At 32.6% G+C, this 15,904-nt stretch overlaps 3 protein-coding genes across 4 annotated transcripts in view; 1 reads left to right on the top strand and 2 right to left on the bottom strand.

The window, feature by feature from the left end:
* Positions 1–2,557: 2,557 nt before the first annotated feature.
* Positions 2,558–6,653, bottom strand: Atac3 (Ada2a-containing complex component 3). The gene is made up of 8 exons (XM_035869482.2): positions 6,302–6,653; positions 5,804–5,906; positions 5,455–5,613; positions 5,174–5,371; positions 4,748–5,093; positions 4,403–4,672; positions 4,032–4,306; positions 2,558–3,961 (listed from the first exon to the last, which is right to left on the bottom strand). The coding sequence occupies exons 2-8, from the start codon at positions 5,864–5,866 to the stop codon at positions 3,704–3,706; spliced, it is 1,569 nt and encodes a 522-aa protein (XP_035725375.1). The 5' UTR covers positions 5,867–5,906; positions 6,302–6,653; the 3' UTR covers positions 2,558–3,703.
* An 808-nt stretch (positions 6,654–7,461) lies between these two features.
* nAChRa3 (nicotinic acetylcholine receptor alpha3 subunit) overlaps positions 7,462–15,904 on the top strand; it is a 100,782-nt gene continuing 92,339 nt past the window's right edge. For both annotated transcript variants that reach the window (XR_014982127.1, XR_014982126.1), the window contains exons 1-2: positions 7,462–7,594; positions 10,482–10,605. The gene's annotated coding sequence lies outside the window, so the exon portion shown is untranslated. The remainder of the gene's footprint in view (positions 7,595–10,481; positions 10,606–15,904) is intronic.
* On the bottom strand, positions 10,438–13,908 carry LOC118443142 (dynein regulatory complex protein 9). The gene is given in 6 exon segments (XM_035869662.2): positions 10,438–10,638; positions 11,662–11,793; positions 12,896–13,102; positions 13,181–13,421; positions 13,545–13,646; positions 13,736–13,908. Coding segments are annotated over 6 exon segments (1,056 nt in total).

Here is a 15,904-nt window from a genome sequence, read left to right as displayed (position 1 = left end):
CGACGATATACGAACGGTTCTCCTCTCCTCGTCGCTCTTTCAACCTTACCCGCCGTTATTCGCGCACCAGCAACGATGGTAAGCACAACACCGGAGAGACATAGACACACGCGCACAGAATATCCTCTTTTTTTTTTACGTCTTCTCCTTATTCTTTTTTTTTCTTCTTTAGCACTTTGTTCGAGACCCGAGAAAACCAAAGGCGCTCTCGCACGCCTCCTCCGCCTTCTTCCACGCACTTTTCACATATCACAAGTCTCCTTGTACACTCACGCACGCACGCAAAGACACGACGCACGCAAGCACGAACGCACACTGAGATCCGCTGTCGGATCTCGCACCCGCTTCAAACTATCTTTCTTTCTCTCTTTCTCTATCTCTCTCTTTCTCTCTCTCTCTCTCTTTCTCACCGCCTGTGTTTCTGTCTCTCTTCAGCAGAAAAGAACGCGCGCGCAGCATACGATCGTAACGACGTCGCGCACGTAACACAGCGATCGCTTTCCTCGTTGTGTTTGGCACTACTCTCTAGCCTCGTTTGCTGTTCTCTCGTGCCTCGCCTTAGAGGAAACGCGAAGACGATCGTTAGCGCGCAACTTCTAAGACGTATAGAAATTTGACGGCGCAAGACAACAGCGGCACGATCATCAACAATAACAATAACAATAACTATAAAAGCGACTTTGACGGCGACGACGAAGACGCGACCGCGAGAGCAATCGCGACGACGACGACGACGACGGCGACGTCGCTGCTGATGTACGCGTTCCCTTTCTTTGCAACGAGTCTCATTGGACATCGCCACCTCCGCCTCCTCCTCGTCGGCTCTCCGGGCCTACGAAACATTACGAAGGAGTAGGGGTTCTCAATCGGCAATGTCCGTTTCTACTCGGTTAACACGAACCGAGCGCCACGCTTACGATCGAACCATCCGATCGAGCGTTCGATCTTGACTCTCCCACTCTCCGTTGTCCTTTCCTTTGTATTTCTAATGATCGATCGCATCGATTGGTGCGTAAAAAAAATTGCTTCGCTCCGATCGATATCTCTTTCGAGTTCAGGACAATGTTTCGCATTTTCATCTCTACTAGCTCTCACATACGAGACAACGAATTTTCTAGAGCCTCGTACAAACGGTGCTCAACTTCTATCTTTAGCTTTCGTTTTTGCCGCGTTTTACGATAGGCAGCACTGCATCCCCCTTGCCCCACCATTTGCTTCTACGTACATACATACATAACAACCTTCTTATTGCAACGGACGGACACGCGTTACGCCCTTTTCTCTCTTATGCGCGTACCTCTGTCTATTTTCTTTTTCTTTTTCTCTTTCCCCTGTCTCATCTCTCCCATTCTCCTACTCATTCTTTTTCTCTCTATTTCTTTATTATATATATATATCTTCAAGCGTCATCGAAAGATCAAAAGATTGATATGTATAGTTATTTCCATGGATAGGATAAGAGAAATAGAAAATAGAAAGAGAGAAATAGATAGATAGATAGAGAGCCAGAGAGAGAGAGAGAGAGAGAGAGACAGACAGACAGAAAAATAGAAAAAAAGAAAGGTGGGTGCGAAAAGTTACACACGGAAGAAAAGCAAGTGGTATTAGGTAGAAAATTTTCAAGGTTCTCCAATAACGACGCTTCGCTTCAATGACGTAGTCTGCTTATTGTTAGTTGGATATAAGTTCTGGAGGGGGAGGCGTCGAGTGGCGGGCGGCTTTTTTCGGTGTAGAGGAAGAGGGAAAGGTGTTGCGAGCGCACGATTCCGGATCGATTGGCGGACGATTATGAAACTATAAAGCCGTCGAATTAGATTAAAAGTTTTTCATTTGTTTTCCTAATAGAATATTTTTTTGAAATATTATTAAAGATATCATATTTAAAAGTCATTCTTCTTTGTAATATTGCAAAGTGTCAAATATATTATTTATGTATTTGTTACACAAGCATTCGCTCGACAAGTATGGCGCTGCTGTATCGAGCGACAAGGCTTTACGAATGCTTGGACGTCCCGTAGCGCTCAGAGATTGTGCTACTACGCCGATCGATCGCTGCTACGCATAGAGTTGTCTATATATGTGTCATTAAGAAAACTCGATAAGAGAGACAGAGAGAGAGAGAGAGAGAGAGAGAGAGAGAGAGAGAGAGAGAGAGGGACAGAGAGAGAGAGAGAGAGAGAAAGAGAGAGAGAGAGAAATACGTTACAATGAAAACAATTACGTATCTTGTAAACGAATGAATTTCTCGTTTTTCACTCTACAATTGATATTTTTTCAAAAAAATCGATAAACGTTCTATTAATGTTTAAACTTTTAAAGTAAGGGTGGTTTATCATTTACATTTAAAAGCTACGAATGGAACGGTGCTGCCATCAAGAGAATTTAAATTTAAAAATTTTAATTATATGGAAATAAATCTGGCTGATTTGTTTCTTTCTTTTTTTTCTCGATTTAATACATAATTTTTTTTTTATTGAGTAAGAATAACGAGCCGTAAATAACATTTTTTATTAATGTATGCATGTATATAAAGTCATATTTACAATATACATTATTTGAAAAAGTTTTAATATTTTTTTATATCTGCATTGTTGTATTCCATAATGTTTCGTGCTATTGTTATTGATGTTTTCCTTGCTTGCATAATATACGTATATCTGAGTAAAATACTCTATTTCGTATAGAATTTGATAACGATATTTGATATTTTAAAAACGTTAAAACACACTCCATTCCATTTTATATTAACACCAATTCTTTTGTTTAAATATTTAAATTTTCATTTTTATACTTTCATCACAACAACAAAATTCACTTCTAGTACAAATATATGAATTTTGCTATGAAAATATTTGGAATGCAACTATTTTTATTAGTGTAATATGTAAAGTGATAGTGTCTCTTTGTAATATAAATTTATTTCATAAACACATCTTTTATGTTACATTCATGAAAAATCTTGAACCATTTGCTTATTTGCTTTCTACATTTTGTACTCTTAATGTAAAATGGTAAAAATTTAAAGAAACATCTTTAATAGATGGCTACATTAAATTTACAAATACCCTGCTGTACATCTGTGTACATTTATCATATTAAACTTATAATTCATGTCGAATGGATTCGTATTGTTTATGTAATTGTATGCATATATCTATATATACTGCAGAATATATTAATGAATCCTATTTATAAATGATTATTATTGTATAATATAGAAAAAGAATAAATAAATATTTTATCTTGTATTCTATTTACTAAGGCAAATATATAGGAAAATATAGTAAGTTGATATTTTTCTATATTTAAAAGATTAGGATTTTTTTATTACATTCAGGAGACATTATGTAGAAAGCACTTCTATGTTAATATGCGTATGTAAGTTCTTTTTTACAGAAATTATTTTCATCTTCAATCTAGCTTCATCATTAATTATTTTAAATGCACCTTTACAAAAGTATGCATATATTAAATTAATATAAGTTTATGTATTGAATTATGAATTGATGTATATAAGAGATAATATGTGAGTAGATAGTAAGATTCGCATAAGTTATCAGTTGTTTATGCAACTTCACTTGTATATAAAAAAAAATTCAGCAATACTACAAAATTCGTCGATTAAGTATTTGTAATAAAAAAAGAAAAATGCTTGCGCTTATTGTAAGATGAAACCATGTGGAGAGAATTTACTTATTTAAAATTATTTAGATTTTCTTTGAGATGCGATGTTTTTAAGTTGCTGTTTGTATATTTCTGCTTCCTCCTCTTTTTTTTGTAATTGCTTGCGATATTCGGCGGCTTGTCTTCGGGCTTCTGCTAACTGTCTATTAAGCACTGCTATATCCATTACTGGCTCATTATTATCTGTATTATCTTCTTCTATAACTTCTTCTATATCATCATCCAGTTGTAAAATGATTGGTTCTGTTATCTTGGAAGATGAAGTGACTATTTTGTTCTGTAAAACAAATAGATTTAGATATGCATTTGAATCCATAAGTATAGATATAAGATATCAAATTATTTACCTCTGACGCTGTTGTATATTGAGATTGCGTTAATGTTGGAACAGTCACAGCAGTTGAAAGAGAAGAAATAAATAATTTTCCAGCTTTATTATCTACGGAAGATCTTTTTAATATGTTCGGGCCACGGGATGTAAGGCTAGGTGTATTTTGATTTAAAATCTGATCTGCTCGTATAGCTATCACTTTTCTTGGAGTTCCTCTTCTTGAAGTTACTTGAAGTCGTTTCATACTTAATGGAGAACCTCTTGTTAAGTTTAAGGCAAGTTTACCAGCCTCTAAGAATAAGAAAAAAATTTCATTTTATTGTTATTATAATGATTAATATTTTATATTCCAATGAAATATTTCTATTTATTTAAAAGCAAGCATACCTGTAAGGACAACAGTTCTTCCACTTTCCATTGCATTCTCTACAATGGACGCATCATCATCCATTGGTATCATTGTAATTCCATGTGCTTCTAATAACCTGAATTGTTTATTGACTCCACTCATTGTTGTTACATCTTTACGTTTTTTATTATTGTTAACATTATTCGTATTAATAATTTCCTCTGTATCTTTCATTTCTTTTTCTGGTTCCATTTCAGTAGATGGTGGTACATGAATTTGTTGAAGAATCATTCTTGGTTTTTTATTACCTAGAATCGAAAGAGTTTTATTACAAAAAAGAATATTCTCCCAATAACAAGATTCTTTAATAATTTATAACTTACCTTGGGTACTTTTACGTTTTGATTGTGATTGTTGTTGAGCGAGTTCTAGTTTTTGTTGTTCTTCATTTGCTGCTTCTGCTTCTGCTTCTAATTGAATTAAATTGTGAGTTGCTACTTCTAATTCTGCAGAACTAGCTTGATTTTGTTGTTGGGCTTGTATTCCTATAATTTCTCGTTCTTGCTGAAGTATGTCCACCAAGTCAAGTCTATCATGTTCCAAAGCTAGGCTAATTGGTGTCTTGTCAAATTTACTAGTTGCATTTGCATCTGCACCATGTTCCAATAAAACATGCATCACTTCTATATGTTCCCTTTCTACTGCCCAATGTAAAGGAGTCATCTTAAGCTAAAGATGTTATGAAGTGTGTTAAATTATTTATAATTCAAAGAATTATATTTATTTTTGGTTTTTGATTTTTTATTTACCATGTCTCTACTATCAACATCAGCTCCATAATTCAACAATAACTGTGCCATCTGATGATGACCTTCATAAGCGGCCATATGCAGTGGTGTTCTGTCTACCTTGGTTCTTGCATCTCTGGATATTCCTGCTCTGAGTAAAACTTCAGCGGTTTCTGTATGATTATTTTGTGCTGCCAAATGCAAAGCACTTGTACCAAGCTGAAAAACAAAATTCATAATAATAAAATACCTTTATATAAATGAACAATATTATCTTAATTAATTGTTATATAGATACATACACAATCTGTCGTGAAGGGTGCTCCTCTACACATAAGTTCACGAACAGTCTCTGTGTCTCCATTTTTTGCACTAAGTAATAATTGCTTTCCTAATTCTACTATTGATAAGGCATCTTGAGAACGTGAACGTTGGGAGACATCACAAGATAAAATTTCAACCTGGCAAATATTGTTCGAGAACTCTCATAAACATTGATTTTCTAATACAGATTTTACATTGAACTTGTATACATTATAGATTCTTTTATTGTATTTGATGAAATCATTATTTTGATCAAATCTAGTTCACATACATAACTTGTTTCAGCTATTCAGTTATAAATGCAATTAATATGAAAAGAAAACTTACTGGTATAAGAGTGTCTTCGTCCAGTCCCTCGATATCATTGGCACAGATACTCTCAGCTTGCATGTTTGTATATCGAACTCAATTCCCCTCTCTCTGATGCACACTAAAATCAAATTATCCATAATATTTAAACGGTGCCACCAACTTTTCCGAATGAATAGGGTCGGCTCCGAATGTTCCATTTTCCAAGTATCAGTCATTGTACTTCGACCTTGAGGCACCGAAATTGAAAGTAGGTCGTAAAAATTGAAACGGAACTCAACTCGAAAGAAACGCGCTATCCTGATCACTTTATTCCTTTTCTAAATCACAAAAGCATCGCACGCTTATTTTTCGAAATTTCCTTCGATACAGGATGTTTTTATTTTGCCATCTCAGATCGCGAGGAACTTCCTGTTCCTGTTCATTAAACGGAAGTCCCATGCCATAGGCCCTGCGTTTCATGACCAAAAACTATCCAAATCGATTCGCGATAGCACGGAACGAAATTATACTTACGACCAGCACATTATTCACGCGTTTTGCTGGTTTTTCGTGCAAGTTTCCGTCGAGCACGCGACCTTTATCAGAATTCTTCCTCCCCACAGCCTTCTCGATTTACGGACTGGCTAAAGTTTTATAAAAATGGCGACGCATTGGCGCCATTCCTGACATAATTTATCCGATATTCCAATGAACCTTGAGCACGAATCAAAGAATATTTTTTAAATTCAATTGATTACAACAATACATTTGTATTCTGGTTTATAAAACTGGTTTATTACAACATAATAAACGATCTAAACGTAAAATATGTTCAATAATAATAATGTTTCGCAGCGCCGCATAGCGGTACACGTGGAAATTATTTATTCTCGAAAAAAAGTTAGGTACGTGATATGTACGTAAGGTTAGTTCGTCGGTTAACACTTTTAAAGAGACCGCGAATCTTTAAGCATTTCATCTTGTTTATCAGTTTTACTATATCGACGAGAAATTCTATAGAGATACAATTGACAGAGCAATATCTCTTCATATTATACATATATAAGATATAAAATGTCTAAGATAAATGATATTGTTTTTTCATTTTTTTAAATATAAGCAAACTAAGCATTTTTATATCATTTCGATAAAGTTATTGCTTTTCGTTAGTTTTAAAAAAATTTTTCTATTGTTTGTTAGTTCGACAAAATAGGTAAATTTGTTTTAGCGCCATATCACGTGATCATCATGCCTCTTATCTCACTGACGACTAAGTCCATGTTACAAGATGTCGGTGTAAAACGATGCTCGCTTGGATCACTGCCAAAGCTTTCAATTTCGTATTATTTGACGTGTGCTACATCATCGCATGTACCATATGCTCCTAAAGTATTACAAAGTTTCTATGAGGTATCGTAATGTACAACAAACACATTTTTTAAAGAAATGTTTCATGTGCTGTATCATCCATCATCCACAAATTGATACTATAAAAAATCTTTCAAAGGTTTAACATCATTTTTTTTATAGATCATGTTCGTCGATAATAAAAGAATTTTGAAAATTTCGATAATATTTACGATCTAATGTAATTCATTTCATATAGGTATGATTTGTGAAAGATATTGATAGGTCATCGTTCGCGATTGGTCGAAATTTTAAACTTTAACGTATGATTGGTTGAAACGTTGCTACGACATTTATATAACAAATTCGCATCAAATACTTTGAACATTACCTCGCGATGTCTGATAATTTTGAACGTCATAATGAATTATCGTTTATTCTTCCATCCCGTGAACGCTGATTAATAATTTAATCTAACAGGTAAGAATAGGTTTTATAGAAAATTACCGACTTACGATCAAAGTGATCGAAGATTCATGCGCGGCAAGTTTAAAATGATTGTAACCTATAAATGAAAAAATTCTAGGATTCTTCGTAATAACCGTTGAATCAATTTATTAATTCCAAAACTTTTTTCTATGCGATAACGCAATCGAGGACGAAGGTTTGCTCATTAATTTTTCTTTATATACACGAACATCTAATATTTTATCAATTGTATTCGACCCAATCTTCCTACATCTCTATTATTACTCAGTAGACTCCTATATATATATATATATATATATATATATATATATATATATATATATATATATATATATATATATATATATATATATATATATATATATATATATATATATATATATATATATATATATATATATATATATATATATATATATATATATATATATATATATATATATATATATATATATATATATATATATGAAAATACGAGAAATTTCAATATTTTTTATTCTTCCTCTTCGTTTTGTCTGTCCTTCTTTACTACTGGACATGTATATATATATACATAATATACATGCATACGTCATTGTTTTTTTATTTTTTTTACTTTCTTCGTCTCTACTATTGTTTCTAAATCTCTCGTTTCTTTCGTTTTCTCCTTTTCTCCATTTTTTCCACGTTTTTTTTTGTATCCCTTACTTTTTCTCTCTCATACACATACACTATATTTTCATCCATTGCCTTCTACCACATTTCTAACTCTGTGACTAGCTTTCCCCTCCCTGTAGTTGACCCAGAATCGTGGAGATAACGGAGTATCAAGGTGCAACACAATGAATCTCCGTACCTAGGTATACACACGCGGTTAACTCTATATATATATAATATGTGAGAAACAGTAAGAGGGAGGGAGCGAAAGCGAGAGAGAGAGAGAGGGAGAAAGAGAACCATGTGGTATACGTATGGATTACTGTTGGTGGCTCGTTATCGCAATTGATAATATCGTGGATTGTGGCTCATGGTTGAATTAAACAAATTTCACGGAAATATCGGTTAAAAAGATTTTATTGGCTAACGGTTTAACCAACGTAAATTATCCATAAATATTACATAATAGAAAAAAATAAATAAATAAAAATAAAATAAAGTACTTATTGAAGAAATATATTTTATAATGAAACGTATATTTACTGTCATAATTGTAATCTATTAACGTTAAAGTATTTTCATTTAATAATGTTTAAAACATTTTTAATTTTCGAAATATTGTCCGTTGAGAATCGTAATAAATTTCATTAAAATTTTTAAATCGATTTATTGGTAAGAATAGATAAATTTTTGCAACTTCGTAAAACTCGATACGTATCCGTTATTCGAAGTTTTGGGAACGTGTAAAATAACTGACCTTTGAACTCTCTATAGAGCAAAGGTAGCATAGGAAAGTATTATGCATACAGAGTTTACTATCGGGTGCGTGCACCGCCACATCGGGTTACCCATTCCTTATATCGTAATCTAAGGAGGTGCCTGGCCGCGCACGGTCACGGGAGTGAGCTTGCATGCTTTCAAACGGAGTAGGTTAGAAGGTTCGTGAATTTCTCATGAAGGAAAATGCATCGTCCGTCGTTGACGATGACCAAGGTGTGTATATGTGTGTATCCTTTTCTTTGCTACAAGAACGTAACAAGTACTTTCATCTCTTTTAAATGTCATCATTCGAGATTTATATACGTCATCCGTCAGTAATCATCATTTCGGATGATTATTTATTCTATTTTCCGTGTTCGGAGCTCCGGAAGGATTAAGAAAAAATGGATCGTATTTTGGAGTATAAATCATCGAGAGAAAAATAATAAAAGTAGGCGAATATAAAAAGTAAAAAAGAAAAGAAAGAAGGAAAGAAAAAAAGAATAGTTACATTAAAACTTCGATACGTCACTCGGAGATTAACCTTATAACTTTTACATCGGAATTAAGGGTCGTTATGCAGCGTGCTAACGTTCTTCCAAACTACGCTACGATATATATATATATATATATATATATATATATATATTTTCTATATACGTAGATATATACATTTATAGATTTACACGTACATATAGACGAAGTTTCGTGCCGCAGTCGCCGCACGGACTATTACAGGTTCTATGCGGTCTCGACCGCTGCAGAATTCAGGAAGTGTTGCACGGGAAATGAGATTCTTGCGTGAACAATACTCGAGACTCGAAGACCATTCCCTATTTGCATCGTGCGAAAAATAAAGAAATATGAGGATCTTAGAAACCGCCTCCCAAAGATACGAAGCTTCGGTTGGTTTCGTTATTTTTATTTGTAAAATGATAAAAAACATGAAGTCCGAGTGAAACTTTAAAATAGAAATATATTGTGTTCAATGTATATAACGTTTTATAGACTGTATTCGTATAATTAAGAGATATGAATTAATTTCATTTAAATAGTTTAGTGAATGAAACGAAAATTTATTTCTAATCACGAAATATCGTAGATACATATTTATATGTTAGAAGTTGTTACTTTAATGTATTATTATCGCCATTATATTAACAAAATATCAATTAAATCAATTATTTTACAAAACCTAAATAAATACAATCATCTTAATGAAATTCCAATAGATTTAACTAGAATATAAAATAATTTATTTACCATACGAAAGGTTTATCTTCTCTAAATTTAGTTTGGTCAACGTACGTTGAGACTCAAAGAAACTTCCTTACCTTTCCAAGTGTAAACAAAAGAGGGAGTACGCTAGCGTTAAGTAAATTTTGTCTTCTCTAATCGTCAGTATTCAGCACTGAAGTGTTCAACCAACCGAAAGAGAGTTATTTCTTTGCTTTAAGTTGACGTTTCTTTTTTTTCTCTTCAGGTCGATACGGACCCAACTTCCGGCGCACCATAACACCACGCCACAAAGCTTGGATCCTGATGGCACATTCTTGCACATGCTGTTCGTGTTTCTTCTGTTTTTTCAATGCTTCCTTTTCCGCGAGGTAAGCGTCTATAAATTTTTGCTTTTCTTTATACTGTAATGGAAAATTAATAGAACGAATTTCAATGTGTTTTCGTATCACCGCATAATAACTAATTGGGACGTTAAGCTTTCGTTAGAGACGAGTGAGAATATTGGAATTGGTACTCGTTCTTTTTATTCCTTTCTTTCTTTCTTTTTTTCATGCCATCTGTCACAATTATTCGTGATTGCTCAAGTGATAATATACGCGTATGAAAAACGTAAATTATTCATTAACTATTTAAACTATTTATTCTCGTCTTTATAAATTTCTTCATTAATTATTTTAGATATATCGTTACTTTAATAATAATATTATACAACACATGACTCGTTCATATTGAGAATACGTTGTCTTGAATTCGATTATGCCACAAGTGTTTAAGCTCTCTCGCTTGTACTCTTGTGTATAAATTGTTGTAGCCGCGGTGAAATTTCCTTTAAGTCGACAAGTGAAGTACATAGAATTTAGTATAATCTTATAATTAGTTATTTTTATATATTATATAAATACGTGTGTATGTATTATAAATAGATATACGTGTCTTGCATTTTGAAATTCACACGCGTAAGAATGACGATAAAAAAACCGTAAGAGTTAATCGTAAAGCTTCGTGAAAGAGTTTCAAGCGTGTTTCTTAGATCTTAAACGTAAAATTATGGATATCGCTCGATTCGAAATAGTCACGAACGAGTTTTTCAGCGGAGTTTATCGATTCTCGTATAAGTAAAATTTCTGCGATATGCCGAGTAACATAATGTCGAGTTTGATTTTTTACAATGATCGATAATCTTCACAATATATATATGTCGATAATCATCTTTTTCGAAATACAATAATCGTTCGATTCGATCTATAATTTTTATTGAAACATTGGCTGAAAGTGTTATATATGCAAAATGTTCCCATAGGAATCAACGGGACATCGTATGGCCATCTGTAGTTGAACTATTTTTCTATTTTTCTTTGTGTTTGAGGTCTTTGTCGGGAATAAAACAGCCTCTTTCTTTTCTATGTTTAGAACGAAAACATTACCTCTTGTGAAAGTTCTGCTAAGTCTTTTTGTCAAGTTTCTATCTCTATGTTCACTTCACAGATTTCCTTCTCATACATTTTCTTCTCTTGATCGTACCGTCTCTGCCATTCTTCGATCTTTTCTTCGATACTCTGTAATTTTGTAAAAATATACTTTATTTATCTATAAGTAGATGCATATATATCACAATTGATCTGGATCGAACGTTTAAATGGGAACATCATGTATCAATAAACAATATGTGTTCAAAATTGTTTCTTTTTACTAAGTACTATTATATATATAAGCAGATTAACATATAGATATTTTTATTTAAATATTTTCATCTTGTATATTTTATATATATATATATATATATATATATATATATATATTTCTTGCCATTATATAAAATGAGTCAATAATTATTATCATATATTTTTGGTTTTATGAAAAAAACATTTGACGATTGAAAGAATTTTTTCTTAAGTTCATTCTTTTATGAGATTTCGAGATTGATCGATATTTTTTTTAATGGAATCCTACGATTGTTTTTGCATAAAATGATTTTTTCGTGCAATTCTGAATAAAAAAAGTATTAGAATACAATGTCAAAAAATTATTCACGAAGTATTTTGAAAAAATTTTTAATGCTTCATACAACTATAATAAGCCATATCTTTTCCTTTTTTATTGAAATTAGAAAAAAATATAAGAAGAAGAAAACGAATGGTTCAAGGTAGATTATATATTATATATTTTTTTCGCAAATGAACATGTATTTACATGCATTATTGTACTTGTATCATATTTAACGTGGTAATATAGTAGTTAATGATTCGCCCTTTATATATGTATATATATATATATATATATATGTATATATATATGTATATTATACATTATTCTTCCTTTTAATGATTGAAGGTCATTAGTAGGCACTTCGTACACATTTGATTCAAAGCACCCAATAAAAAACGTATCTAATGGGAATTAAATCCGATGAGCATCAAGCCTTCTTTTTTTCTACAGAATAAAAAAAAGACATTTCGATAATATTTATAAACTTTATAAGTCAATATCTCTTAAACGAAGCATTTGCGGACATACTTCCAAAGGAAAATTTTTCTTATTCTGAGATCCTAAATTCATATTTCAAATTCAGCCATTTAATTCGGGAAGAGTTTGTATATACAATATAATATATATACAACATATGGCATCTAAAAATATTTAAAATACTTTCATACTCACCGCGATATCCTGGATAAGAAACGTAATCAATTCGGTAAATACAATTTCTTCCATTTTTTCACGCTCGTGAAGATCATCGAGTGTTTTTTTAAATCTTTTCCATTCTTCCTTACACTTGATTGAATTTTGTTGACACTTAGCTTTATTCCACTTACACGAATACTTATGTTCAATGTCGCTAACTATTTTCAGTTTTTCATTTTCATTCTAACAAGCATCGGAAAGAGAGGAGGAGTTTCAAGTGGGTGGATACGAAAGAACTTTTTCTTTATTCTGACATAATACCTTTAAGTCGAGCAGTATATTCCTTAGACGGGTTCTCTCCGCTTCATTGCTCATTTTTTCATTGGTGATAGTTTGTCGAAGCTCCATCGCAGTTTTCTTCATCGCCGTGTATTCCTCGAATAAAGTCTCCTCTTCTTTTCTCTGGGTCACAATTCTTTCAATTTCTTTGGTCAACACATCGAAACTACCATATTCGCATATTTCTTCCTTCAATTTCTCCATAATTCCTCTTATGTATAGGCTATTCAGAAGTATCGAAAAAGAGAAAAAGAAAAAGAAACGAACGAAATTATACAAAAAGAAAATTAATGTCAACGAGTTTAGACGAGAGTTAAAGAATAAAAATTTATATTATCGTTTAAACCTATCGTTATGTAGTTTGTTATATGTAGCTTGTTCCTGCATATCTTTTATCATTTTTTTCATATCTTCATTAAGTACTTGCTTGTCTGTTGTTTCCAAATTTCTATAAGGGAAAATTAAAAAGAAAAAAATATAATGTTGTCTTGTAAGAGATATTATGCGATATTATTTTTATTTAATATAGGTACATACTCGAGTTCGTAAAGAATATAAGGAACGGTCGTGTTCTTCGATCGCTTAAAAATCTGTTTGAGAGTTTTTTGATAAATAACTAGCGCATTCGTGCAGTCTTCGAATATTATCGAAAGAGCAGCCACTTTCGAAGAGGAAAGTTCGGATAAATTATTTACTTTCTTCTCGGCCATCGAGTACCGTCCAATTAATCGATCTCTCTCTCTCTCTCTCTCTCTTTCTCTTTCTTTCTCTCTCTCCCTCCCTCTCTCTCTCTCTCTTTCTTTCTCTCTCTCTCTCTCTCTCTCTCTCTCTCTCTCTCTCTTTCTCTCTCTCTCCCTTTTTCTCTTAATTTAAAGAAATTCAACAAGTTGATCGATGCCGATCATTAGTGAAATACTTCTTGATTTTGACGTGTTCTAGAAAGTTTGTAAAATCATTAAATGAAATATTTGTATATACGTACATAGGTAGCTCTTACATTTCAACAAAATTTTATTCGGTTGATTTTGCGCCGAGTAATTGAATATAACTGGCACCATGCGCATACACACATCCTACATATCTGTTAAATTCAACGAACGAGCCAATTTATCATACTTCCGTGTACTTCGTGAGAAAGCCATCTCTTTTCGATTTTTGCCACTCTACCGTTTATTTATTATTTTTATCGTACATCTCTATGTATAGTTCGCTACAGTATTTCAAAAGTTCCTTTACGTTTCCCGAGAAACGAATAACGAGACCTTTCATTTTAACGTGCGACGTTTAATCCGTGATTTTTACAAATTTACGAAGAAATTTATATCTTTTGTGCGTGTTGTGTATGCGCGCGCGCAAGATTAATTTATGTACATACATATAATATTGAATTACGTCGATCGTATGATTAATCGAATCGATTCGAATACGAATGATTCTACTTACTTTGACGAATTTCGAGATATCCAAAATAAAATAAACATTTTTGTGATGTATATCATATACTGATCGATTTCGATATAACAAACGTTTTATACGAGCACCATAAACTTCACCAAGTGGAGTGGTTGCTGAGAAACGTTTTTAACGGTGAAAACGGTTTGATCTATCGCTTGTCGTTACTCTAGCAACCATAACAGTCAGAACGCAACCTCCATGTACGTATTTATAGTATGTATCATCAAAATTACGCTTGGTATTGTGGAAAGCATTTTTAAATAATAAAACGTTATTACTTTCATTTTCACTTCTCGTTAGCACCTGTCGATTGTATTAAGGGTATTACGGTAAGTAACCATTTTGAAAAATGATGATTAAATAAGACAAGATTATTATCGGGAATAGGAATGAAAATTCTTAGGTAATGCGAAGAAGCCGTTTGGTTTCTCGCGTACAATTAAAAATTTTTAAGAGTTACGTAAGAATCAGACTATGTCATAAATCGATTATTTTATGGTAGGTAATTTCTAATTTTTCATTTTAATCGAATAAAATGTAAGTAATTTTTTAATCTTTTTAGATAGGATCTTTGATAATGAGAAATTTTGTTCTTAGAATCTAATTGATTTCATGTTAAATAAAAGTCTTGTAACATGAAAACCTTTAATTATTAATGCTCATTAGAGTTTCTTAAGTCTCAAGAGTGTATTAAAAAGGGAAGTTCGAGGAAATCAGTCGAAGTCGAAAGCTGTTGAGCTGACGGCTGTCGTAGAATATAACCGTATCCTTTCACGTTAGGTCTTCGGAAGAAAATTTCATTGGAAAAAAGTCTTGTGGACAGAAGGACTTTCGCTTCTGCTTTGGTTCGTCTATAGAAAAGAACAGGCCACGGAGCATGTACCACTTTGATTGGAAAAGTTTCGCGCTCAGGAGACTTTAATTGAATCTGCATTGTCTAGGAGCTCCCTCTCGAACTGTCACAAAATTAGCCTCGTTTTTTCCCTTAAGGACGTTGAATTCTTTGGAAAATAAACAAAAAAGTTTCAGCTCCTTCTTGTTATGATCTATAAATCGCAATGATCCTCGTTCGATCGGCCAATAGGATGGACATTTTTTAGACCGACCTTTCTTTCATTTTAAAAAATAGTAAAGCTTGAAATTGAAAGGTTTTTTTGTATTTCGATTTACATTAAAGTTGTTTAACGAAAGAATATAATACCATATAGATTACATGAATATCATAATTCATGGTTAGATCATAATTAAAAT

This window comes from Vespa mandarinia, chromosome 4 (assembly GCF_050613455.1).
Source record: "Vespa mandarinia isolate Hongniang chromosome 4, ASM5061345v1, whole genome shotgun sequence".
In the NCBI taxonomy this organism is placed as follows: Eukaryota; Metazoa; Arthropoda; class Insecta; order Hymenoptera; family Vespidae; genus Vespa; species Vespa mandarinia.
Note: the sequence above shows the minus strand (reverse complement) of the source record. Positions and strands in the feature narration are given on the sequence as shown.

What these genes read in the sequence shown, in the direction of transcription:
- Atac3 (XM_035869482.2), bottom strand. Translation starts at nt 5,866, where the DNA reads ATGCAAGCTGAGAGTATCTGTGCCAATGATATCGAGGGACTGGACGAA. An exon ending in ATGTTGATAGTAGAGACATG is followed by an intron (nt 5,094 to 5,173) that starts GTAAATAAAAAA and finishes TAACATCTTTAG; the next exon opens with CTTAAGATGACTCCTTTACA. An exon ending in AAAACGTAAAAGTACCCAAG is followed by an intron (nt 4,673 to 4,747) that starts GTAAGTTATAAA and finishes TTTCGATTCTAG; the next exon opens with GTAATAAAAAACCAAGAATG.